Source organism: Megalobrama amblycephala, linkage group LG7 (assembly GCF_018812025.1).
Source record: "Megalobrama amblycephala isolate DHTTF-2021 linkage group LG7, ASM1881202v1, whole genome shotgun sequence".
Classification (NCBI taxonomy): Eukaryota; Metazoa; Chordata; class Actinopteri; order Cypriniformes; family Xenocyprididae; genus Megalobrama; species Megalobrama amblycephala.
This window is the reverse complement of record NC_063050.1, coordinates 11,868,749-11,894,858: the sequence shown is the minus strand read 5'-3', so window position 1 is coordinate 11,894,858 and position 26,110 is coordinate 11,868,749. Positions and strand designations below refer to the sequence as shown.

General features: G+C 35.6%; 2 protein-coding genes across 3 annotated transcripts in view; one reads left to right on the top strand and one right to left on the bottom strand.

Annotated features, from left to right (window-relative positions):
* Window positions 1–26,110, top strand: part of LOC125271359 (complement C3-like) — a 731,185-nt gene that overhangs the window by 458,911 nt on the left and 246,164 nt on the right. The gene's annotated exons all lie outside the window — the stretch shown is intronic.
* Window positions 3,977–26,110, bottom strand: part of LOC125271349 (complement C3-like) — a 118,898-nt gene continuing 96,764 nt past the window's right edge. The window contains exons 39-41 of one of the 2 annotated variants that reach the window (XM_048195412.1): window positions 24,516–24,599; window positions 24,244–24,379; window positions 3,977–4,133 (exon numbers count right to left, since the gene is read on the bottom strand). In XM_048195412.1, coding sequence (XP_048051369.1) covers window positions 3,992–4,133; window positions 24,244–24,379; window positions 24,516–24,599 — 362 coding nt within the window. In that variant the 3' untranslated portion in view covers window positions 3,977–3,991. Of the gene's footprint in view, window positions 4,134–16,022; window positions 16,556–24,243; window positions 24,380–24,515; window positions 24,600–26,110 lie in introns of those variants that run through there. The other variant, XM_048195411.1, reaches the window with a different exon arrangement.

The window sequence follows — 26,110 nt, the reverse complement described above, 5'->3', positions numbered from 1 at the left end:
CGAACGTCACAACTCTAGTGGTGATTGACCATTATTGAAGACACCTGATGATAACAAGCAGAATCACCAAAACAAGAAAATCACTATTTTTAAGCCACCATCGTGGAGATGAGTGTTTGCTTTAGTTGGGCTCTTGACCCTTGACTTTTTAATATTAGTTTTTGTTTGAGCTGTTGTAACTGAGTCATAACAGCCGGACTTGCAAAGAGAAAAGATGATCAGGTGTTGTTGGTTACGTTTTCACATAATCATTATTTGATCTGAATCACTGCCCACTGAGCAAATTACGTCCAGAAGACGTCTTTTTGAGGTCTTGTCTCAGGTTGAAAAGACGTCCACTGAGGGGCCAGAATGAAAGTTTTTATGACGTCTTTTTTGGACGTCTTCTGGACATCCGATATAGACGAACACGCAGAATCACCAAAGGAGAAAAATCACAATTTTTAAGCCACCATCGTGGAGATGAGTGTTTGCTTTAGTTGGGCTCTTGTCCCTTGCCTTATTAATATTAGAATTTGTTTGGGCTGTTAATTGAGTCATAACAGCCAGACAAGCAACGAGAAATGATCATGTGATGGTTATGTTTTCACATAATCATTGTTTGACCTGATTCACTGAACTCATTTAGAGTCCAATCTCTGAGTTAGATTTATTGATTACAGCAGCACTGTGATTCTACAGCACAAGATCAGCTTTATCAATATAATCTGAAGGGTTTCATCAAAGGTGATCTGATCCCAAAAAAATTTAAGCACACAGACATCAAGAATCAGCCTGTGAATCTCAGCAGTGGTGACCATCAAAAAGCATGTTGCAGTGCATTCTGGGAGCCACCAATCAAAATTCATCCATGGCTCCCATCATGCATTGCTGCATGAATAAATTATGAGCTTAATTGTCTTAGTAATTTCCTTTATTCTCATATTTTATTTTGTTCTGTTTATGTGACTTTTTAGTAGCTTGTTTTCTAATGTTCAGAGTTGATCTGTTGATCAGAATATGTTGCTTGTCACCGTCATTGAGATTCACAGGCTGATTCTTGATGTCTGTGTGTGCCTAAAAGAAAGATTTTTTTTTTTTTGCTCAGAACAACTGTTTGTGAAATCCTTTATATTATCTTGATAAAGCTGATCTTCTGCTGTAGAATCACAGTGCTGCTGTAATCAATAATGTTAATCTAACTCAGAGATTGGGCTCTAAATGAGTTCAGTGATTCAGATCAAACAATGATTATGTGAAAACAACCATCACCTGATCATTTCTCTTTACTTGTCTGGCTGTTATGACTGAGTTAACAGCCCAAATAAACTCTAATATTAATAAGGCAAGGGTCAAGAGCCCAACTAAAGCAAACACTCATCTCCACAATGGTGGCTTAAAAATTGTGATTTTCTCCTTTGGTGATTCTGCTTGTTCGTCTATATCGGATGTCCAGAAGACGTCCAAAAAAGACGTCATAAAAACTTTCATTCTGGCCCCTCAGTGGACGTCTTTTCAACCTGAGACAAGACCTCAAAAAGACGTCTTCTGGACGTAATTTGCTCAGTGGGTGAACTCATTTAGAGCCTAATCTGTGAGTTAGATTTACATTATTGATTACAGCAGCACTGTGATTCTACAGCAGAAGATCAGCTTTTTCAATATAATCTGAAGGATTTCGCAAAAGTTGTTCTGAATAAAAACAAAAAAAATCTTTTCTTTTAGGCACACACAGACATCAAGAATCAACCTGTGAACCTCAACAACGGTGACGAGCAACATATTCTGATAAACAGATCAACTCTGAACATTAGAAAACAAGCTACTAAAAAGTCACATAAAAACAGAAGAAAAAAAAATAAAAATAGTGACAATAAAGGAAATTACTAAGAAAATTAAGCTCATAATTTATTCATGCAGCAATGCATGATGGGAGCCATGGATGAATTTTGATTGGTGGCTCCCAGAATGCACTGCAACATGCTTTTTGATGGTCACCACTGCTGAGATTCACAGGCTGATTCTTGATGTCTGTGTGCTTAAATTTTTTTTTGATCAGATCACCTTTGATGAAACCCTTCAGATTATATTGATAAAGCTGATCTTTTGCTGTAGAATCACAGTGCTGCTGTAATCAATAATGTAAATCTAACTCACAGATTGGGCTCTAAATGAGTTCAGTGATTCAGATCAAATAATGATTATGAGAAAACATAACCAACACCATCTGATCATCTTTTCTCTTTACTTGTCTGGCTGTTACAACTTAGGTACAGAAGCCAAAACAAAGTCTAATATTAAAAAGTCAAGGGTCAAACTAAAATAAACACTCATCTCCACGATGGTGGCTTTAAAATTGTGATTTTCTCCTTTGGTGATTCTGCTTGTTATCATCAGGTGTCTTCACTAATGGTCAATCATCACTCAATTTATCACTTAATTATCTTATTAACTTTAACACCGCTTCAGTGGGTGGAATAAAAAATATGGTAGGACTTTTACTTTCTGACCCCTGGAGTTTACTTCATAATGTATTATTATTAAAAAAAAGGAAAAAAAAAAAAGGCCATAGTGTTGTTGGATAAGCTGTAAAATCACAGGACTACAATCATTAACACTAAAGCTACACATCAAGCACACAGTCAGAGATTTAGACTCTAAACGACATCAGGCCATCACATGATGACTATATCATCATCAAATTATATTGCGACCAGATGCTATTTTCTCTGACCATAACAAATGTGCTTTACAAACACAAAGTTGGAGCAGCCAGAGAAAAATTAATAATAAAAGGTAAAGAGTCAAAAGCAAACGCTGACCTCTTTCATGGTGACTTGAAATGAAACATTCCATAAAACATTAATTAACACCTTTTTTCTCTCTTTCCTTCAGTGATTCTGCTTATTATCATCAGGTGTCTCCACTAATTGTCAGTCATCACTCAATCATCAATCAATTATCTCATTAACTTTAACACTGCTTCAGTGTTACTTTTTAACACCCGGCAAGATGGACTCATATGGAATGTTTAAAAATGTGTTTAAAATGAAATGTTGTAAAATGTGAAAATGAAAAGAATTTAATAAATTCTGATTTTAATTCAGTGTGTGTGTGTGTAAAATATATATATCTCATTATAGTCAACGATTGTACGCTGTCAAAGCCAATTTTGTCCCCTTTTTGAAGGGTCAATTTTTGTACTGTTAAATAAAGGTACAAAATTGTCACCAAAGGTACAAAACTGGTCTCTTAAGGTACAAATCACAAGGGTACAAATTTGTACCCTTGAGGGTACAGCCCCAGTGAAAAGCCATTGTACCCCTAAAGGTACAATTATGTACTTTTTTTTCTGAGAGTGTGCAGTCTAGATCTGGGCCATTCAGGGGCCATCATGCTTTGCTGTATATGGGTCAAGTGACTGATTGTGAAGCACATTTGTCCAACTTAAATTTCTGACTCTCTTTCCTTCCCTGTGGACAACTGAGGGCAGTAATACAAAACTCAATAGCCCACTATGATACTATTCAGATACCCAGAAATTCTCTTTAAAGTCTGTTATAATTATTAAAATGAGATACAGATTCAAAATATCTCAAATCAAATTATAATGTTGGATTTGTGATTCAGAATGGAAAAAGTAATCAGAAAATTCTTGCAAGGCACTGTATATCACACCAATGATTAATTAGTCAGGAGTCTAAAATTTCATTCAGTTTTATTCAGTCACCCTTTTTTACAAAATTGCAAATAGTGTTATTTAATCTAACTATATCAATCTGAGAAATTACATCACCAGAAGATTTTTTTTTTTTTTTTTTTTTTTTTTTGTGGGTTAGATCAAGTAGAAATAGATCTTGAAATTACAATTTCAGGTTGCACTTTCTTCCAGTGTACATTTTACTGTGCCCCTCTGACCACAAATTACAAATAAACAATGTTATGTAAAATTTATTGAGTATGCAATCGATTATTTTTAATTTCCTGTTATCAATAAATGTTATTTATATCATTATGTAGTACATCCTTCTCTGAGGAGGTTTTCCTGGAACTCAGAGCTGCCGAAGTACTGCTCCCTGTATTCTGGAGTTTGGCTTTCCTCTGTTGTGGGCCAGTATTCAACCCAGGTGTCCTCTCCAAAGATGTACTGCAGACTAAAACAACAGAAGGATTTAAAGGTCCCGTTCTTCGTGATCCCATGTTTCAAACTTTAGTTAGTGTGTAATGTTGTTGTTAGAGTATAAATAAAATCTGTAAAATTTTAAAGCTCAAAGTTCAATGCCAAGCGAGATATTTTATTTAACAGAAGTCGCCTACATCGAACGGCCAGTTTGGACTACATCCCTCTACTTCCTTCTTTAAAGACGTCACTAAAACAGTTTTTTGACTAACCTCCGCCCACAGGAATACACAAGAGTTGCGCTTGTAGAGTGTGTTTGTCGCCATGTCGTCGAAACGCTGTTATTTTCATCCCGCAGTCCAATCACCGGGTCTGATTCCGGCTCAAATTGATAGGGTAAAATTAAAGACATGTTTACAATAACACTGAGCGCGTGCATCTCCACGTTATGGTAAGAGGCGTGACCTTTCCGGGCACGGTGCGCTCAGAGCTGTCGAATCACAACACAGGAACCGCTGGCACAATCAGAACTCGTTACTTATTTCTGAAGGAGGGACTTCATAGAACAAGGAAGTCATCAGCCCGTTTTTATGACAGTGGAAACAGCGGTATACAGATAAGTAAATGATGTGAAAAATACTGTTTTTTTTACACGCGAAACATGAACACATGTTATATTGCACACTATAAACACAATCAAAGCTTCAAAAAAACACGAAAAACGGGACCTTTAAAACAGACAAAAATACTGACATGCATCATTTCTATAAGGGTCAATGAACAATAAAGATGTCCAGAGTGATAAAAAGGAGAAATCTTTTAAGTATCTTTGTATTCATGTTGGTTTTTAGACATTTTTGAAAAACATTTAATACAAACTCAGTTTCACCTGAACAAAACGTGTTTTAATAACAGGTCAAACATATGTGATAATTTGTGATATATGTGATATTTTTTCCGTGTTATGGTTTTCTTGACTCAAATAGCTTCCTGCAATTCTTACATCATACTGACATTTTTTTAGTTTTTCATATGCTAATATTTTAAAACAAAGTACTTTTTTTGTCTTTTAATAAATATTTACTTTAATAATAATTTACTTACGTTCTTATATTCAGCCTTTTTTCCCTTTAACTCTTTCCCTGCCAACATTTTTGATCATTTTCACAAAACTTTCTTGGCCCCCATAATATTTTGTTGTATGAATATCTGAACATACAATATATCCAAAGAAAGAACAGAGCCTCTGATTTTAAACAACAACAAAAACATTTTATTCTAGCTTCACGCTTTTTTTTTTTTTTAAGTTTCATAAAAAAAAAAACAAAAAAACATTTTGAACAAAAGGCATTTTCTCAAAGACTACATCCAGATCGAGTTCAGAATGATGATCAAAAATTGATGGAGTAGACTGAGTTCATCAACACCCTCAAAGCTTCACAGTCCTAATCAATAATGTAATCAATAATGTAAATCTAACTCAGAGGTTGGGCTCTAAATGAGTTCAGTGATTCAGGTGAAATCAGAGGTGTAAAGTCCAGGGGTCAGAAAGTAAAAGTCCTGCCATATTTTTTATTCCACCCACTGAAGCAGTGTTAAAGTTAATAAGATAATTAAGTGGTAAATTGAGTGATGATTGACCATTATTGAAGACACCTGATGATAACAAGCAGAATCACCAAAGGAGAAAATCACAATTTTTAAGCCACCATCGTGTTTATTTTAGTTTGACCCTTGACTTTTTAATATTAGATTTTGTTTTGGCTGCTGTAACTAAGTTGTAACAGCCAGACAAGTAAAGAGAAAAGATGATCAGATGGTGTTGGTTATGTTTTCATATAATCATTATTTGATCTGAATCACTGAACTCATTTAGAGCCCAATCTCTGAGTTAGATTTACATTATTGATTACAGCAGCACTGTGATTCGACAGCAGAAGATCAGCTTTATCAATATAATCTGAAGGATTTATTCAAAGGTGTTCTGATAATTAATTATTAATAAAAAAAATAAAAATAAAAAAAAACTTATTTTTAAGCACACACAGACATCAAGAATCAGCCTGTGAATCTCAACAGTGGAGGCCATCAAAAAGCATGTTGCAGTGCATTCTGGGAGCCACCAATCAAAATTCATCCATGGCTCCCATCATGCATTACTGCATGAATAAATTATGAGCTTAATTTTCTTAGTAATTTCCTTTATTGTCACTATTTTTATTTATTTATTTTTTCTGTTTTTATGTGACTTTTTAGTAGCTTGTTTTCTAATGTTCAGAGTTGATCTGTTTATCAGAATATGTTGCTTGTCACCGTTGTTGAGATTCACAGGTTGATTCTTGATGTCTGTGTGTGCCTAAAAGAAAAGATTTTTTTGGTTTTATTCAGAACAACTTTTGCGAAATCCTTCAGATTATATTGATAAAGCTGATCTTCTGCTGTAGAATCACAGTGCTGCTGTAATCAATAATGTAAATCTAACTCAGAGATTGGGCTCTAAATGAGTTCAGTGATTCAGATCAAATAATGATTATGTGAAAACGTAACCAACATCACCTGATCATCTTTTCTCTTTGCTAATCCAGCTGTTATAACTCAGTTCCAACAGCTCAAACAAAATCTAATATTAAAAAGTCAAGGGTCAGGAGCTCAACTAAAGCAAACACTCATCTCCACTATGGTGGCTTAAAAATTGTGATTTTCTCCTTTGGTGATTCTGCTTGTTATCATCAGGTGTCTTCAATAATGCTCAATCATCACTCAATTAATCACTTAATTATCTCATTAACTTTAACTCTGCTTCAGTGGGTGGAATAAAAAATATGGCAGGACTTTTACTTTCTGACTCCTGGACTTTACACCTCTGGATGAAATAACAATTATGTGAAAACCTAACCAACACCACCTGACTATATTTTCTCTTTGTTTGTATGGCTGTTATATTTAAAACTACAACAGCCCAAACAAAATCTAATATTAAAAAGTCAAGGGTCAAGAGCTCAACTAAAGCAAACCCTGATCTCCACGATGGTAACTTAAAAATTGTGATTTTCTCCTTTGGTGATTCTGCTTGTTATCATCAGGTGTCTTCAATAATGGTCAATCATCACTCAATTAATCACTTATTTATCTCATTAATGCTTCAGTGGGTGGAATAAAAATATGGCAGGACTTTTACTCTCTGACCCCTGGATTACCCACCTCTGCACATATTTGCCAATTTTTTTCAGGTTGTTGATTTTAATATATAATAACAGATTCTCAAAGACTATTTTTGTCAAGTTTTTTGTTTGTTTGGTTGGTTTAAATGGTAATTTGAAGTGCCAGTTTTACTTTATAATACAGTCAAACCTGAACATTGCATTAGAAAAAGAACAAATGGAAAGCATTTTGTTACCCATTGTTTTAATTCTAACTTAATAAAAATGCAATTCTTTCAGTCATAACATATTTTTATTAATCTTTCATAATAAACATTTTCATTAAAATTATTTTTTTGCAATTCAATGAACAAATTCAATGAACAGTAACTCAAAATTGGCAACATCAAATAATGAACAAAAAACTAAAATAACAATAAAAGTATAATAATTATTATCAAACAAATGGAAAATAGAAAAATAAAAAAGTGTTTTAAATATCATAACTATATATTTACATATTATTATGTGCATACTATTTACATAGGCTATTCTATGAACAGTAACTCAAAATTGGCAATGGCAATTATAAACAAAAAACTAAAATAACAGCAAAAGTATAATAATTATCAAACAGTAAATTAGAGAAATAAAAAAGTATCCTAACTATATTTACATACTAACTAATTACAAATTACAGTTTTCACATATAACAACAGAGTGTCTCTTGCAAATAGGAATGTGACTCCTTGAGCAAATGGTGCCCGTTTTCAAGTCCTGTGGCAAGCAAATTTTGCATCTCCACCTTTTGGCTGGGGAGGGACCAGGTGGGGAAGGACGAGCTCGGGAGGGACGAGCTGGGGAGGGACCAGGTGGGGAGGGACCAGCCGTGGAGGAAACTGCATCCTCATCGCATTCCTGCACTTTCTTCATGAGTTGATGAGAGGCTGGGGTGCGTGGAATGTGCCTCCTCGATTGTATAAAGGGGCACACGAGCACTCTTCCTAGGTCCTCCAGAAAGTGCCTCCTCCTGAAGCTGTCGTCCTGCCTCCAACTGGGATTTACTTCCCTTCATATGACAAATGCATTGTATGCCGACACATCTACCATATTACAAAACACTGCCATGTGCCAGTGAGCTGTGGTTGAGCACATTTTGAGTCACTATATTTTGAACAGAGGTGGGTAATCCAGGGGTCAGAGAGTAAAAGTCCTGCCATATTTTTATTCCACCCACTGAAGCATTAATGAGATAAATAAGTGATTAATTGAGTGATGATTGAGCATTATTGAAGACACCTGATGATAACAAGCAGAATCACCAAAGGAGAAAATCACAATTTTTAAGTTACCATCATCGAGGTCATGGTTTGTTTTAGTTGAGCTCTTGACCCTTGACTTTTTAATATTAGATTTTGTTTGGGCAGTTTTAACTGCATTAAAACCAACCAGACAAGCAAAGTTAAAAGATACTGCTGTTGGTTATGTTTTCACGTAATCCTTATTTGATCTGAATCACTGAACTCATTTAGAGCTCAATCTCTGAGTTAGATTGACATTATTGATTACAGCAGCACTGTGATTCTACAGCACAAGATCAGCTTTATCAATAAAATTTTTTTTTTAGAGTTCTGTTTAAAAAAAAACAAACAAAACTCATTTAAACACACAGACGTAAAGAATCAGCCTGTGAATGGTGAGAATAATAAAGCATGTTGCAATGCATTCTGGGTGCCACCAATCAAAATTCATCCATGCCTCCCAGCATGCATTGCTGCATGAATAAATTATGATCTGAATTGTCTTAGTAATTTTCTTTATTCTCACTATTAAAATGTTGCTGTTTTTCTGTGACTTTTTAGTAGCTTGTTTTCTAATGTTCAGAGTTGATCTGTTTATCAGAATATGTTGCTTGTCACCGTTGTTGAGATTCACAGGCTGATTCTTGATGTCTGTGTGTGCCTAAAATAGCTTTTTTTTTTTTTGTGAAAAGAACAACTTAAAAAAAAAAAACCATTCTGTATTGCAGAAGCTGATCTTCTGCTGTAGAATCACAGTGCTGCTGTAATCAATAATGTAAATCGAGCTCAGAGATTGGACTCTAAATGAGTTCAGTGATTCAGATCAAATAATGACTATGTGAAAACATAACCAACACCATCATCTTTTAACTTTGCTTGTCTGGGGTGAGTTTCCCGAAAGCATCGTTGGTAAACCATGGTCATAAGTCCCATTGAACTCTATTGGTAACGATGGAACTTGCGACCAAAGTTCGCTTTGGGAAACGCACCCCTGGTTGGTTTTAATGCAGTTAAAACTGCACAAACAAAATCTAATATTAAAAAGTCAAGGGTCAAGAGCTCAACTAAAACAAACCCTGACCTTGATGATGGTAACTTAAAAATTGTGATTTTCTCCTTTGGTGATTCTGCTTGTTATCATCAGGTGTCTTCAATAATGCTCAATCATCACTCAATTAATCACTTATTTATCTAATTAATGCATCAGTGGGTGGAATAAAAATATGGCAGGACTTTTACTCTCTGACCCCTGGATTACCCACCTCTGTTCAAAATATAGTGACTCAAAATGTGCTCAACCATTTGGTTGAACGGGCAGTTAAAGGGTTAATGACATATTTGGCAGGTTTTTTTTTGGCATATACTGCTTGAAAGGGCACCTGCCCCTGAACCCCACCAAGCACTCATCGACTGTAATGTGTGCATCTGGTCGGTACATCAGTGGTAGTCTTTTGACCCAGTCTTCCCACATCTGTCTTATTGGTGCCAGTTTGTCATGTTCCATCCTCACAGCTCTTGACCTCTTGTCATCAAATCTCAAAATCCTCGTCAGCTGTTTGAATTTGTTGAGTGACATTGTTGCACGGAAAATTGCCCTTCCCATCTCACTGTCCCATAAACTTACAGCCGATTCGTTGTGAGATTTCAAAACCCCAGCCAAAATTAGCGCCCAATAAATGCTTGGATTTCTTCATGTTCAATATTAGCCTACCCTTCACCAAACACTCGCTGTCCCTCTAAATTGGTCATGTCAAGTAGCTTTTGTTGCATAGAGCTTGTGAAGAAAAGTTCAAAAGTAGATTTTATGTCTTCAGCCCTTACAATGGCATACCTTGTTGGTCCAGGGGCAATTTTTCTGACCTTTTTTTTTTTTCTGAATTTCCCTATATTTTCCCTATATTCCCCTATGTGTTTGTGTGTGTTAGTGTGTCTATTTTGCAACCTTGATGGCTTACAGTCTCATGCTTTCATTGCTGTGCACTTTATTTCTTACATTGATGAATAATTGCTTTTATTTCACACATTTCCCAAAATTAGCTTTTGGAATGACACGTTCATTTGTGTGTGTGTGTGTGTGTGTGTGTGTGTGTGTGTGAGTTTTTTTTGTCTGTTTTGCACTCTTGATGTTTTAAAGATTCACTCCTTCACTGTTGAGTCATTTTTTTTATGCATCCTGGCTGATTTGTAGATTGTATGCACAAACAAACTCTGTATTTTCATATTTTTGCCAATTTCCCATTCATTTCCTATGGGGGTCATTTTTGACCCGAAGGTCCTGAGTGTGACTATTTTTTTTATGACCACTTAAACTTTTCAAATCCTGTCCCCAATTTTTTTGGGTGTTCATATACCAAGTACCAATAAAGTCACCAAGTTTCAGACCATTCCGATGAAGCTACGATTTTTTAAAAAAATTTATAAAACGCTTCAGGTCATTTTTGACCCGAAGTACCCCAGCATTACCAGCTTCTCTTATTACTAACCAGACTGACTTTATTTCTGTCACACGTCTACAGAAGCTCTTATTGAGAATTAACAGAGGTGTAGATGTTTAGTTTGAGGTCACCATCATGGAGGTTGGTGGTTGCTTTAGTTGACCTCTTGAACCCTGACTGTTATTACAAGGTGTTACTGAATATTCTTTAGCCTTCTGTTACACAGATCTCTGTCAGATTCACAACCTTAGAAGAACTGTTTAACATCAGACAAGATTCCAGTTTCCTTTGAGATTTATGTGCTCAAATCCACATTTAAATGTTGAGGTAGTTGAAGATTTGTTTTAACTCACTTTTTATCCAACACAAATGTTCCTTGTTTTATTAACAGTACTTACAGACAAATAAAATAGATAACTTATGTCTGTCTAGTTAAGTGTACATATATTTACATTACTTGCATTCATGTAATGAAAACAGTGTTGCCAACAATGAATTTTACATAATACCACACACACATCACTCATAGAACATAATCCATCACTCATAACTCATAATACTTAAAAAATATTTTCCTGTCAGAGGTTAAATAAACATTTAGTAAGCATCTTTAAGATGTATCCTCTCCGGAGAATTAAGTTATAGGTGTGTTTACTAGAGCTCCCTGTTATCTATACATAATAAATTGTGTTTTTACAGTAAAGTCACTTACACATTCAGCAGTTTACTGTACAGTAGTTCAACAAATGTGACTTTAACACAAGATACCATGTTTTTGGTTTTCAATACTCACATTTGACAGCATCCACGTCGCTTTTCTCCTCCGTGTTTGATTATGACATATCCTCTCCTGTGGCTTCCTGCGATAGAAAAGTATCCAGCGAGGAACACTTCAGAATCTGGGCGGAAGCAGTAGGCCATCCGGGAACTTCTCGACTACTCATTTATGATTACTGAGGTTTCTGACATTATTCGCTCGCCTACTGCTTTTCCCCTATTATATAGTAGGTAAGTAGAAGTAGTTTCGGACACACTTTAAAAAATAGGCGCATGGCCGAATCTTGCGAGAATTAGTATGTCACCCAGGTAATTTTTGCCTACACTTTTTGCTTTGGACATACTTATTCGCTCACCTACTACTTTTCCCCTACTAAATAGTAGAGAAGTAGGTGGTTTTGGATGCAGCCATTGTCTTTTAAAGTTATGGCAGTTTAATGCCTACAAAAACGACCGGTTTGGACTACAATGAGCTTCTTCCCAGGTTGGTGACATCATAAACACTGCAAAACACGCCCCCGGGAACACACAACAAAGTGGGCAAGGCCATGTACCGGCATAATGGAAGCGGAAGAGTTGTGTACACCGGATGCGAGCGACGCGACGCGTCAAAAGATAATAGAACCCATTATAATCTGTGATATTTTCTACACCGGATGCGGCGCTGAAGACTTCCAGAATCTAAACGAGTTCAGTGCTGGATTTGCACAAAGGCTATTACTGAAAGATGGAGCAGTTTCCACTTTAAAAGCAGAAGCTGCTGTTTATTGGCTTCAAACTGTAAGTACGTTTTATTGTTTGTACACGTCTTTTAAACGTATAGTTCTGTTGCTATTTTTGGTGTCATCAAGGACACATACAAAGAGCAACTCGTTTTTGTTTCGCTAGCCAGTTAGCTAAATTCTAGTGCATACTTCAACAACAAACATCTATGTTCCTAGACAAACAGTTGTTCATGCTATAAATTAAACGCTACCTTTACAAAAATGCTACTATTCAGTTATGTATTCGGCTACAATAAAACTTCAATCAGGATAAAACTGTATAGCCTATTGAAAGCTAACAAATAGCAGCAGAATCCAGCAGTGCCTGACCATAGACTGTAAAAAAAGATGGACGACGCAACACCGCTCCCTTCCGTTGTATTGAACTGAAGCCAAAACTTTTGCTGACACGTTAAGCAAAAACGTCAAAAAAAAAAAAAAAAAGTTTGGAACCTGGGAATGCGCAGAAAGACTCGTCAGTGGAGCCCGGAGGCGGAGTCGCGGTATCAAACTTCCGCCCAGACGGCTGCGTCATCATTGATGTATTTTAAATAGGCTAAAATTCTACCTATAAAATAATAGGCTATTCTGTTTCTAGAGCAATCATATTTTTGAAACAGCAAATTCAGTAGATGAACTCAATTTAATATGCCTCTAGAAACTCTAAAATGTCAGAAACGGTCCTGCCATTTTAAATAAAATGTTTAAACTAACGTTACAGGAGATCAATTGCTGTAGACCGTGCTCTATAATTAATTAGAGTAAGCTATCATTAGTTTTATCCTGCTAATTATTATCTTATACCCATAAAAATAATTAGTAACTGCCAGATAACGATCACCTGCTTTTTTCCTTGCGTGTTATCTTAACTAATAACGTTTATTAATTAGCTTATGAAGTCCACATTTAACGTTACCGAGAAAAGCTCAGATATCCGTCAGATCCTGTAGGTCAGTTAGTACAGTTCACTGCTGAACAGCTCATTTTGTCGGTGTGAAATAACACAGAAATTGAAAATTAATAGTTATTTATTTATCTTCAATCTCCCCTCGAAGCCCCAACAGTCCTCAGACAAGCTGTCAATCAACTGTGAATCACGATGACACGCCCCGTTTATATAGCACCAAATTGCTAGCTAAAATCAAACTTATCACAAAAATGAACAATTGAATATAAATCAACGTGATAACAACTACCTTAAATGACCAAAAACCATCTTTTGGAAAATTTTATTTGAAGCATAATTTATTTTTATGTTTTAACTTAAGTCTCATTCGTCTGCATTGAGCGGGCGGGGTTTATGACCTGTACTGCATCCAGCCTCCAGGGGGCGATCAAAGAGATGGGCAGCTTCACTTTTCAGGACGTATGAGGCACACCCACACCTGACCCTCTTCATCTGGGTCTGATATGGCTCAATTTGATACAGCAATGTAGACACCGTTATTTACATTTCACTGAAGCAACAAATGGTAAGGGGCGTGGCGTTTCCGGACGCTTCAGCGAATCACGATGGCTCTGGATACACTGGGCCAGCTAACCAATCTGAGCACATTGCGTATTTTGGAGGGAGTGGCTTAATAGAAGCAGGAAGTCAAACGAGCCGTTCATATGACAGTGGAAACAGAGGTGTAGAATAAACAGAGGTGGACATTCCAGGGGTCAGAAAGTAAAAGTCCTGGCATATTTTTATTCCACCCACTGAAGCATTAATGAGATAAATAAGTGATTAATTAAGTGATGATTGAGCATTATTGAAGACACCTGATGATAACAAGCAGAATCACCAAAGGAGAAAATCACAATTTTTAAGTTACCATCATCGAGGTCAGGGTTTGTTTTAGTTGAGCTCTTGATCCTTGACTGTTTAATATTAGATTTTGTTTGGGCAGTTTTAACTGCATTAAAACCAAACAGACAAGCAAAGTTAAAAGATGGTCGGGTGGTGTTGGTTATGTTTTTACATAAACATTATTTGATCTGAATCACTGAACTCATTTAGAGCTCAATCTCTGAGTTAGATTTACATTATTGATTACAGCAGCACTGTGATTCTACAGCAGAAGATCAGCTTTATCAATACAATTTTTTTTAGAGTTCTGATTTAAAAGATAAATGAGCTCTGCTTTTTAACACACAGACATCAAGAATCATCCTGTGAATCTCAACAGTGGTGGCCATCATAAAGCATGTTGCAGTGCATTCTGGGAGCCACCAATCAAAATTCATCCATGGCTCCCATCATGCATTGCTGTATGAATAAATTATGAGCTAAATTGTCTTAGTAATTTCATTTATTCTCACTATTAAAATTTTGCTGTTTTTCTGTGACTTTTTAGTAGCTTGTTTTCTAATGTTCAGAGTTGATCTGTTGATCAGAATATGTTGCTTGTCACCGTTGTTGAGATTCACAGGCTGATACTTGATGTCTGTGTGTGCCTAAAAGATTTTTTTTTTTTTTTTAATTCTGTATTGTATAAGCTGATCTTCTGCTGTAGAATCACAGTGCTGCTGTAATTAATAATGTAAATCTAACTCAGAGATTGGGCTCTAAATGAGTTCAGTGATTCAGATCAAATAATGATTTTGAGAAAACATAACCAACAACACCTGATCATCTTTTAACTTTGCTTGTCTGGTTGGTTTTAATGCAGTTAAAACTGCCCAAACAAAATCTAACACTAAAAAGGCAAGGGTCAAGAGGTCAACTAAAACAAACCCTGACCTCGATGATGGTAACTTAAAAATTGTGATTTTCTCCTTTGGTGATTCTGCTTGTTATCATCAGGTGTCTTCAATAATGCTCAATCATCACTCAATTAATCACTTATTTATCTCATTAATGCTTCAGTGGATGAGATAAAAATATGGCAGGACTTTTACTTTCTGACCCCTGGAATGTCCACCTCTGAGAATAAAGCTAAATATATGAAAAATACAGCGTTTTCAAAAAAAAAAAAAAAAAAATGAAGCATTAAGACAAGCATTAAACTGTGCCCCAAAAACACACTGAACCACCCTGTTAAAATCAATTCTGAACATGATTTGTGACAATAAAGTATTCCATATCCTGCCAATCTCTTCTTTCATATCTTTAATCACCTGCAAGTGCATCCAGAAGGGTAATTTCTCAGTAGATCCTCTCAAGGTTCATTCTAAAACAAGGTTGGAATTGCTGAACTCACAAACACACGTGTTCAGGGTGCAATCTTGGACCGCCTACCATCATTGTTTTCTCATAGATTAATGAACTAAATTAATAACTAATGATTTTTATAACTTACTCGATCTGGACAAGACACCATTTTCTTCTAGAGCTGCTTTACAGCAAAATTTATTTTCCCTCTATTACCATAAAAGCTGCTTTGACACAATCTGCAGTGTATATAAATAAAAGTGACTTGACTTGATTTACGACAACATTTAGACATGTAAAATTATGTAACTGTTCCATTGTCTTCCACTTTTGTTTTTCCTCTACTTTTATATAAATCTGGACCCATTTATTTCATTTCAGTTTCTGTTTTATTCATTTGGAATAATGTTTAGCCTCTATTTATACAAATTCAGATTTCAGATTCACAACCTGAATTATGGGGGTTTATTCAGAAATTCTCCTGCAAAGTCTCTTATGATTTTTACAGATTCAAAATATTATACAAAACGAATTATAATTTTGGATTTGTAATTCAGAACGAAAAAAGAGAAATAAATCAGAAAATTATTGCTAGGCACTGTATATCACACCATGATTAATTACCATTTTTCAGTTTCATTTAGTCAACTTTTTTTTTTTGCAACAAAGTATTTTAGCTAAAACAATATTTTAAAGAGTTATTCAGAGTATTCAAGAGATAATGTTTAATTTTCTATAATCAACAAATAGGTGTTATGTAATTATGTGGTACATCCTTCATTGTCAAACTTATTCTCGACTTCTCTGATGCCGATGTACCGATCCCTGTATTCTTTAGTTTGGCTTTCCTCTCTTGTCGGCCAGTATTCCACCCAGGTCTCCTCTCCCAAAATGTACCGTGCACTAAAACAACAGAGAAGTGAAGACAAAACAGACAAAATGACTAACTTAGCTGCACTGTATGCATTTACGAAGCACATGCATCAATGACAAAGAAGGATGTCCAAAGTAATAAAAAAAGAAGCATTTTAAAAATCTTTGTATTTATGTTGGTTTCATACATTTTTATTTATTAATATTTATTTTCCCAAGAAATATAGCCTTTAATTGACACCTTTTTCTCATTCATTTCTATAAAATTCATGTTTTTGACCCACTTCCCACACTGTTAGACCTTGCTGTAGAAAAACGGCCAAATTCTGACAGTAACAAACCATTTTCCATTAAAACAGTAATATACTGTAGAAAACAATGCATTCTGGGTAATATTTGTTATTTTTGAGAAAATAGCCTACAGGAATATACTGTGAGTTAACATCGCTCAAAGTCGACACTCAGAGGCTGTGTTCTAAATCACACCCTATACCCTCATTCACTATTCCCTACATTAGTTCACTAATATAGTCCACTTGACAGAGTGAATGAAAAGAAGAGAGTGAATTCAGACACTGATGAACACCTGATAAGCAGAATCACTGAAGGACAGAGAAACAAGACCAGAAAAAAAGAGACGAGCAGAAACACAAGAACTACAACTGACTCCAGCCACACTGAGTGTGAAACCAGTTTACAAACCTGTTTGACATTATTTCTTTTAAGTTCTTGTTGAGAATTAACAGATATGGATGTTGATGTTTTATTGAAAATAAAAATTTATTAAGGTTTGCAGTCACCATCGCAGTGACCAGTGTCTGCTTTAGTTGGGCTCTTGACTCTTTTACATTAGTTTTCTCTGGCTGCTGTAACTGAGTGTTTATAAAACACATTTGATATGGCAGGAAAAAGGAAACATAAAATTGGTCAGGGGTTTTTGGTTGATGATGTTGTAATCATTTTGGACTTGACTAATTCACTGATCTGTCTAATTTTGATTTCATGGGCATTTAATATTTATTGATTATTCTATGTCTCATTAAAAGAATGAGATGCAGCAATGTCTTGGTACTCGGTAGTTATTTAGAAGAATATTGAAGTAGTCATGTCCGGTTCGCGAACGAATCGTTCTTTTTAACCGGTTCTTTTCAGTGAACCGGTTGAACCAGTTCACCAAATCGGTCTGAATCGTTCCAAACAGTTTACATCTCCAGTAAGCAAACACGAATCCACAAATTACTAAAGTTACTCACTTTTTGACGTGCCCGACACTACCTCTCGAAATAAACCAACATCCTGGAGTTATTCAGTTACTCCAACAGTACAGTGACTTAACCTGCTGTAAAGAGAGAACTGATGATGATGAGCACGAGCAGCAGAGCAGCTGATATGAGTGCGCATACGCGGCACACGAACGAACATACACGGCCTGTCACGGTTCTCGTTCTCGAGTCAAGAACCGGTTGCAACGGTTTTCGGATCATCAGTACACGACCGAGAACCGCTTCCGATTTGAGAACCGGTGAGCTGGTGATACTGCGCATGCGTTTAACTTTTCAAGAGAACGAAAAGCACGTTAGTCAAGTTTAGTTGAACATCGGACAGTGTGATAATATAAAAAATACTGGAAATATGTTTATGACTTAATTCAAAATACAAATGTTTTTTGTGCTTTTCCAAATACACCATAGCAGATTGATAGCATATAATACTGTACATAATACTGTACATAATAAGCTACATGCCAACATGAACATAATATTTTGTACACAGATCAAACTAATGTTCAGAAATAGTTCTAAATTTATTTTTCTATATTAATGTTATTTAAAAAGCAATATAGTGAAAGTTGTGCATTTGTGCTTTCAAGTTATTTTTTTTTTTTAAAGATTGGAAACATTTATTTGTTTCATAAATAATCTATGGACAGTTTACTTAATTTCTAAACAAGGTGATAAGATAAAAAAAATGACGTAATCAAACTACAGCAAGAGCAAACAAGCTCCTTTTGAATCACTCTCGGGGTTCTCGAATCTCAATCTCGTTCTCGAGTAGAATCGGTTGCAGCGGTTTTCGGATCATCAGTACACAACCGAGAACCGCTTCTTTCGGACGTGTCCGATTTGAAGACCGGTGAACTGATGATACTGCGCATGCGTGATTCAGCGTGTGCTCTGAAGCCGCCAACCGGTTTATTGAATCAAACTGTCCGAAATAACCGATTCGCGGAAAAGAACCGAACTTCCCATCGTTATATTGAAGTCATATAGTGCATAACACAGACATCAACAATCAGAATATGAATCTCAACAATGGTGACATTTAAAAGTTTAATGTTGCAATGCATGCTGGATGCCAGCATCATACAAAACTCCCAGCATGCACTGCAGGATAAATAAATTATGCAGCTTTATTGCCACCATTGTGGAGACTGACATGCTGATTTTTGATATCTGTGTCTCTATAATGCCGCAGCTGTTTTTTTTTTTTTTTTTTTTTTTTTTTTTTTTTAGTTATTATTGTTTTTGTTTTGTTTTGTTTTTTACGTTGTGTTCAAAAAATTTCCTGCAATGTCCCTTTTTTTTTTTTTACTCGTTGTGGTAAGGCCAAACTTTAGCCTCTTAATAATGTAACACAAGGGATTAAACAGTATCAGATCAGTGAATCAAGAGGCTGTAATGGTTACATCATTATCAGCACTCAACTATCATCATTTTTTTTCTTCCTCATACCAAACATGGCTTGCAAAAATAGTTAAAACAACAAGAGTGAATGAAAGAAAAAAAAACTTATGTTAAAAACTCAAGGTTCAAGAGTTCAACTAAAGAAAATGCTGATCTCCTTAATGGTGACATCAAACCAAACATTTTCAATTAAACATCAACATCTAAACTTCTGTTAATTCTCAATAAGATCTTCTGTAGAAATAAAGTTAATCTGGTCAGTAATAAGTGTAATAATGTCTAATGGCTGGAAGACAGTTGTAGTTTCTGCTCATATTTATTCCGTTCTTGTTCTTCTTTTCAGTGATTCTGCTTGTTAACAGCAGGTGTTCATCATTAATGCTCAATCATCACTTAAATATTAACTTAATTATCTCACTGCAACACAGCGTCAATGTTACTTTTACTCTGTAGTGTGAACACTAGAGGATGTTCCTGTGGGGTTGAAAGGGTTAAAGGTGTAAGATAAAAAGACACACACACAAAATGTACTTTAACAGTAACAAACTGTAATTTAAAAAACAGTTTTATACTGGCAACACTGTTGCCAGTAGTTTACTGTAAAATTGAGTTTTGTGGGTCACCATTGTGCTGAAGAGTAGAGCCTGTGCTTAAGTTCAGGAGAAGATCAAGAGACACTGGTGATATGCTGCATGTTGTTTTATTTAACAGATGGTGATTGTGTAGTTGTTGGTGCAGTGAAAATCTCTTTATCTAAAATATTTTTAAATAAAATAAGTTCAAAGTAATAATATGCTCACATTACTAGCATATAATAAATATTATTTTGTACTTTTAAATGTCAGTCGGACAATTTGAGGCAGTTGGTTTCTGCAAATTACTGGCAACAGTGTTGCCAGTATTTTACTGTAAAAAAAAAGCACGGCAAGGTCTACAGTGCAGCTAACAGAATTTTGTTATAAGTACGTTCTCTAAATATTCAGTGTTGGTTCTGGGAACGTTAAAAACGTTTAGGAAGTTCACAAGTTCAATTGTTACCAAAAGAGTTCAATGGGACTTACGACCATGGTTCACCAACGATGCTTTCGGGAAACGCACCCCTGGTTAGTAATAAGTGAAGCTGGTAATGCTGTTTGTGGAGTTGTTTAATCAGATCTTCAGAGATTTAAAGGTCCCGTTTTTCGTGGTTTTTTGAAGCTTTGATTGTGTTTATAGTGTGCAATATAACATGTGTTCATGTTTTGCGTGTAAAAACACAGTATTTTTCACATAATTTACTTATCTGTATACCGCTGTTTCCACTGTCATAAAAACGGGCTGATGACTTCCTTGTTCTATGAAGTCCCTCCTTCAGAAATACGTAACGAGTTCTGATTGTGCCAGCGGTTCCTGTGTTGTGATTCGACAGCAGCTTAGCGAACCTTGCCCGGAAAGGTCACGCCTCTTACCATAACGTGGAGATGCACGCGCTCAGTGTTATTGTAAACATGTCTTTAATTTTACCCTATCAATTTGAGCCGGAATCAGACCCGGTGATTGGACTGCGGGATGAAAATAACAGCGTTTCGACGACATGGCGACAAACACACTCTACAAACGCAACTCTTGTGTATTCCTGTGGGCGGAGGTTAGTCAAAAAACTGTTTTAGTGACGTCATTAAAGAAGGAAGTAGAGGGATGTAGTCCAAACTGGCCGTTCGATGTAGGCGACTTCTGTTAAATAAAATATCTCGCTTGGCATTGAACTTTGAGCTTTAAAATTTTACAGATTTTATTTATACTCTAACAACAACATTACACACTAACTAAAGTTTGAAACATGGGATCATAAAGAATGGGACCTTTAATGTATTTTATCTTCAGTTCATCTAAGGCTGCGGCTGAAGAAAGTTGTAGTTTGTGTTCTTATTTCTCTTTCTTTCAGTGTTTGTTCACAGCAGGTGTTTGAATGATTGAAAGAATGTTTCAGGAACATCATACTAACCTTTAAATAACATTCTACTAACATTAAGAAAACTGGACATTTTCATGTTCTTGTAATGTTACAAATCAAAGTTCCTACAATGTTGAATTTTAGATCAAAATGAAGTTGAAAGAACGTTTGAGGAACATTATACCTTATAAAACGTTCCTGAAACGTCAAGAAAACTGGACGTTTTTAATGTTCCCAGAACCAACACTGAATATTTAGAGAACGTTCTTATAACAAAACTCTGATACACTCTTAAAACAGATGTGTTAAAAACAACACAACCTGTGTGTCTAGTTAAGGACAACACATTTTGTGTCAACCAGTGTGTTATTTTTTCTTAATACAGGCATAAAATATTTAACACACTAATGTGTGAGTGAGAGAGAGAGAGAGAGAGAGAGAGAGAGAGAGAAACAACACTGTGTCCAACACAACATGCGTTAACTATCATCCAATCACATTGCTGCTACGTCACTCAACAAGCCGTTTAGCAAGTTTGTGCCTCTTTCTTCATTGGTGGATGACTTAACACACGGGTGTTAAAAACAACACAACCTGTGTTATATCTTAACACACCCGTGTGTCTAGTTAAAGACAACACATGTTGTGTTACTTTTTTTAACTCAACCAGTGTGTTATTCTTCTTAACACAGGCAGTGTTAAAATATTTAACACACTAATGTGTCATAAATCACACAATTTGTGTCATAGATGTGCTATTTTTGACCAGTTAAAATGAATGCAATACACACTCTTAGAAAGGATGTTAAAACTGACTCAAAATGTGTTAAATTCTTACACATAAGTGTGTGAGTTTAGGGACAACACTTGTGTTAATTCTGACATATTCACTGAATCAATGATTTTAAGTGAAGTGACTTTTTAGTAGCTTGTTTCTAAAGTTCTAAAGAACGTTCTCGTGTGTCGTTCTTGAACGATTCGTTCATTTTGAACGAATCTTTAATGTGACTCGGGAAGAATGAGTCGTCTCGGGGGGTGATTCGTTCAGTCGCGCATGTGCAATATTCTACAGGTTCTGTACTGCTAGAAGTAGTTCACCTGATGATTCAATTGATTAGTTCAGTCTTTCGGTTTTTGAGTCGTTCCTTAATCACGTGACAGACCCATACACTATGCTGTGTGACCCAAGCACATTATATTTATTAGTAAATAACGTTAACTCTCCAGTTTTGTTTGAGTTTGTGTTACAACTGTTAAAGCTGAAGTTATCATAACCTTGATGTTTTAAACTAACATTAATAATTCAAATTCAAAATGTTATTTGCTTTTAATTTATGTCATTATGTCCTTTTTGAGCAATCTTCTTATACATATATTAGACCAATATGTCAAGTCTGCCTAGGAAAAGCAATTATTATACCAGCAAACTTAAATTGGAGTAAAAATGAACAAACTAGGCTATAAATACTTTGTATTGTAGGCTTGGATTATTATATTATTATATAGCCTAGTGTTTATTTACAGATAGACAGTCAAAAAGATAAATTAATCAATATTTTATTTATAACAGGGCTTTATTTATTTATAATAACACACCACAGATCCTCAAGAAACAGTAACAAAAACAGTGACAGAAATGTCAGAAATAGCGTATGGGTCTGTCACGTGATTAAGCAACGACTCAAAAACCCGAAAGACTCATGAAATTAACTAATCAATTCTCTTTGCGGCTCGGACTGCATTGGTTTAGCATGGGACTGCCTGTCACGTCATTAAGGAATGACTTAAACCCGAAGACTTGTCAGACAAGAGGTGAGGTGAGCTTAATCAGCTTATCATAAACTGAAGACCCAGGTAATGAATTAATATTTTCTGTATCTTATAGCATTGTAGTTTTGTATTGTTTGTAGTGGGATCAACGTTTGCATAAGTAGTAGATGTGTTGGGGAAGTTACACATAATATTTTAATTACATTTTGCTAAAATGAACGAAATAAACGAAATGACTCGAAAAAAGATTCGTTCATTTTGTTGAACGAGACTCAAAAGTCCGAGTCAGTAAAATGATCCGAACATCCCATCACTAAACGAGACTCAAAAGTCTGAGTCGGTAAAATGATCCAAACTTCCCATCACTAATGAAAACATAACCAACACCACCTGATCATCTTTGCTTGTATGACTGTTATAACTCAGTTACAGCAGCCCAAACAAAATCTAACATTAAAAAGTCAAGGGTCAAGAGCCCAACTAAAGCAAACCCTGATCTCCATGATGGTAACCTCAAATTGTGATTTTCTCCTTTGATTCTGCTTGTTAACAGCAGATCACCTTCCTGACACATTTAATGTGTCAAAATGAACACAAGTCATCCACCGATGAAGAAAGAGGCACAAACTTGCTTAACGGCTTGGCGGAGTGACGTAGCAGCAATGTGATTGTGTCCAACACAACATGTGTTAACTATCATCCAGTGTTGTCTCTCTCTCTCTCTCTCTCTCTCTCTCTCTCTCTGTACACATGATCAACTTAAATTGACACAAAAATGTGTTAAAATAGCCATAACACAAAAAACGTGTTAATTAACACATCCTTTTTGAGAGTGTAGCTGGGTTATCAGATATATTGGCATATTGGTAGTGGCACCAGTGCGAACTCTAACAAAAGCTGAACGAAACAGCACTACTAGTATGAACCGTGCCACACAGAATATTTATCAGCTCAGACCAAAACACATCTTAGCGTGAGCTTAGAGTCAATGTGTTTACTCTCTGACCATCTTGATCATGTGACCAGTGCTGCAAGATCCAGTGAGAAGTGTTCCAGTTCGGCCTAGAGCTCTCCCACACAAACCACAAATGTCTCTGTGATTTAAACTCCATAAAAATGATCGAAATTACTTCAGAAAATATGTTCTTCGTATAAGATTTGTATTTAAGTCATATTAGTATCATTTGTATTTTTTTTATTATTCAAGTTTCTTTTCTAGACTATTAAAAATGCATTATGAAAGAAAAGAACCATGAATAACATTCTACATAATTTAAACACATAAATCTCAGGCAAATGCTGTTATTTACAGACACACAGTGGACACTTACATTCCTCCTAGCTTTGACAGGACAGTGGATTTGCCCATGATGAAGTACGACTTGCCTTCTACCAATCCCAAATGTTCTCTGCAATTGGGACGAGCCAAAAATGGTCTGACTTTCCCCTCAACATTCGCATCATTGCCTATAAGACAGAACAGTGTTTAGGAAACACTTTCACAACAATGCAATGTAGCCTCATGCTGAACATGTATTTGGGAGGAAAAACATAATTTAACTGGAATGACATGAATTAACATGGAGAGAATATTGAACTGTACCTTCTTTCAGCACCTTGTCCACCCTCAAGTGATAGATGTCAGAGTCCTGTGCCAGATCCATCCCCACCACTGAGACTTTATAAACTGTCAAACATACATGTTATATTGTCAGAGGTGAGAAAAGTAAGAAAGGTCAGAAAGTAAAAGTCCTGGCATATTTTTATTCCACCCACTGAAGCATTAATGAGATAAATAAGTGATTAATTAAGTGATGATTGAGCATTATTGAAGACACCTGATGATAACAAGCAGAATCACCAAAGGAGAAAATCACAATTTTTAAGTTACCATCATCGAGGTCAGGGTTTGTTTTAGTTGAGCTCTTGATCCTTGACTGTTTAATATTAGATTTTGTTTGGGCAGTTTTAACTGCATTAAAACCAAACAGACAAGCAAAGTTAAAAGATGATCAGGTGGTGTTGGTTATGTTTTTACATAAACATTATTTGATCTGAATCACTGAACACATTTAGAGCTCAATCTCTGAGTTAGATTTACATTATTGATTACAGCAGCACTGTGATTCTACAGCACAAGATCAGCTTTATCAATAAAAATTTTTTTTTAGAGTTCTGATTTAAAAAAAAAAAAAAAAAGCAGAGCTAATTTAAACACACAGACATCAAGAATCATCCTGTGAATCTCAGCAGTGGTGGCCATCATAAAGCATGTTGCATTGCATTCTGGGAGCCACCAATCAAAATTCATCCATGGCTCCCATCATGCATTGCTGTATGAATAAATTATGAGCTAAATTGTCTTAGTAATTTCATTTATTCTCACTATTAAAATTTTGCTGTTTTTCTGTGACTTTTTAGTAGCTTGTTTTCTAATGTTCAGAGTTGATCTGTTGATCAGAATATGTTGCTTGTCACCGTTGTTGAGATTCACAGGCTGATTCTTGATGTCTGTGTGTGCCTAAAAGATTTATTTTTTGTGATGAGGACAATTTTTTTTTTTTTTTTAAATTCTGTATTGTATAAGCTGATCTTCTGCAGAATCACAGTGCTGCTGTAATCAATAATGTAAATCTAACTCAGAGATTGGGCTCTAAATGAGTTCAGTGATTCAGATCAAATAATGATTTTGAGAAAACATAACCAACAACACCTGATCATCTTTTAACTTTGCTTGTCTGGTTGGTTTTAATGCAGTTAAAACTGCCCAAACAAAATCTAACACTAAAAAGGCAAGGGTCAAGAGCTCAACTAAAACAAACCCTGACCTCGATGATGGTAACTTAAAAATTGTGATTTTTCTCCTTTGGTGATTCTGCTTGTTATCATCAGGTGTCTTCAATAATGCTCAATCATCACTTAATTTATCACTTAATTATCTCATTAATGCTTCAGTGGATGAGATAAAAATATGGCAGGACTTTTACTTTCTGACCCCTGGAATGTCCACCTCTGTATATTGTTATCAACATTTAACATTAAAGGCTCAGGTCAAACTTTTTAAACTTGCATTTACACAAGGGTTAAAGGAAGTCCACACACACCAACACATTTACAACATGTTGATCCAGACCTGTATGGCTTACTTTCTTCAGCAAAACACCAAAAAATATTTTTCCCACAAAAATAAGACATTTA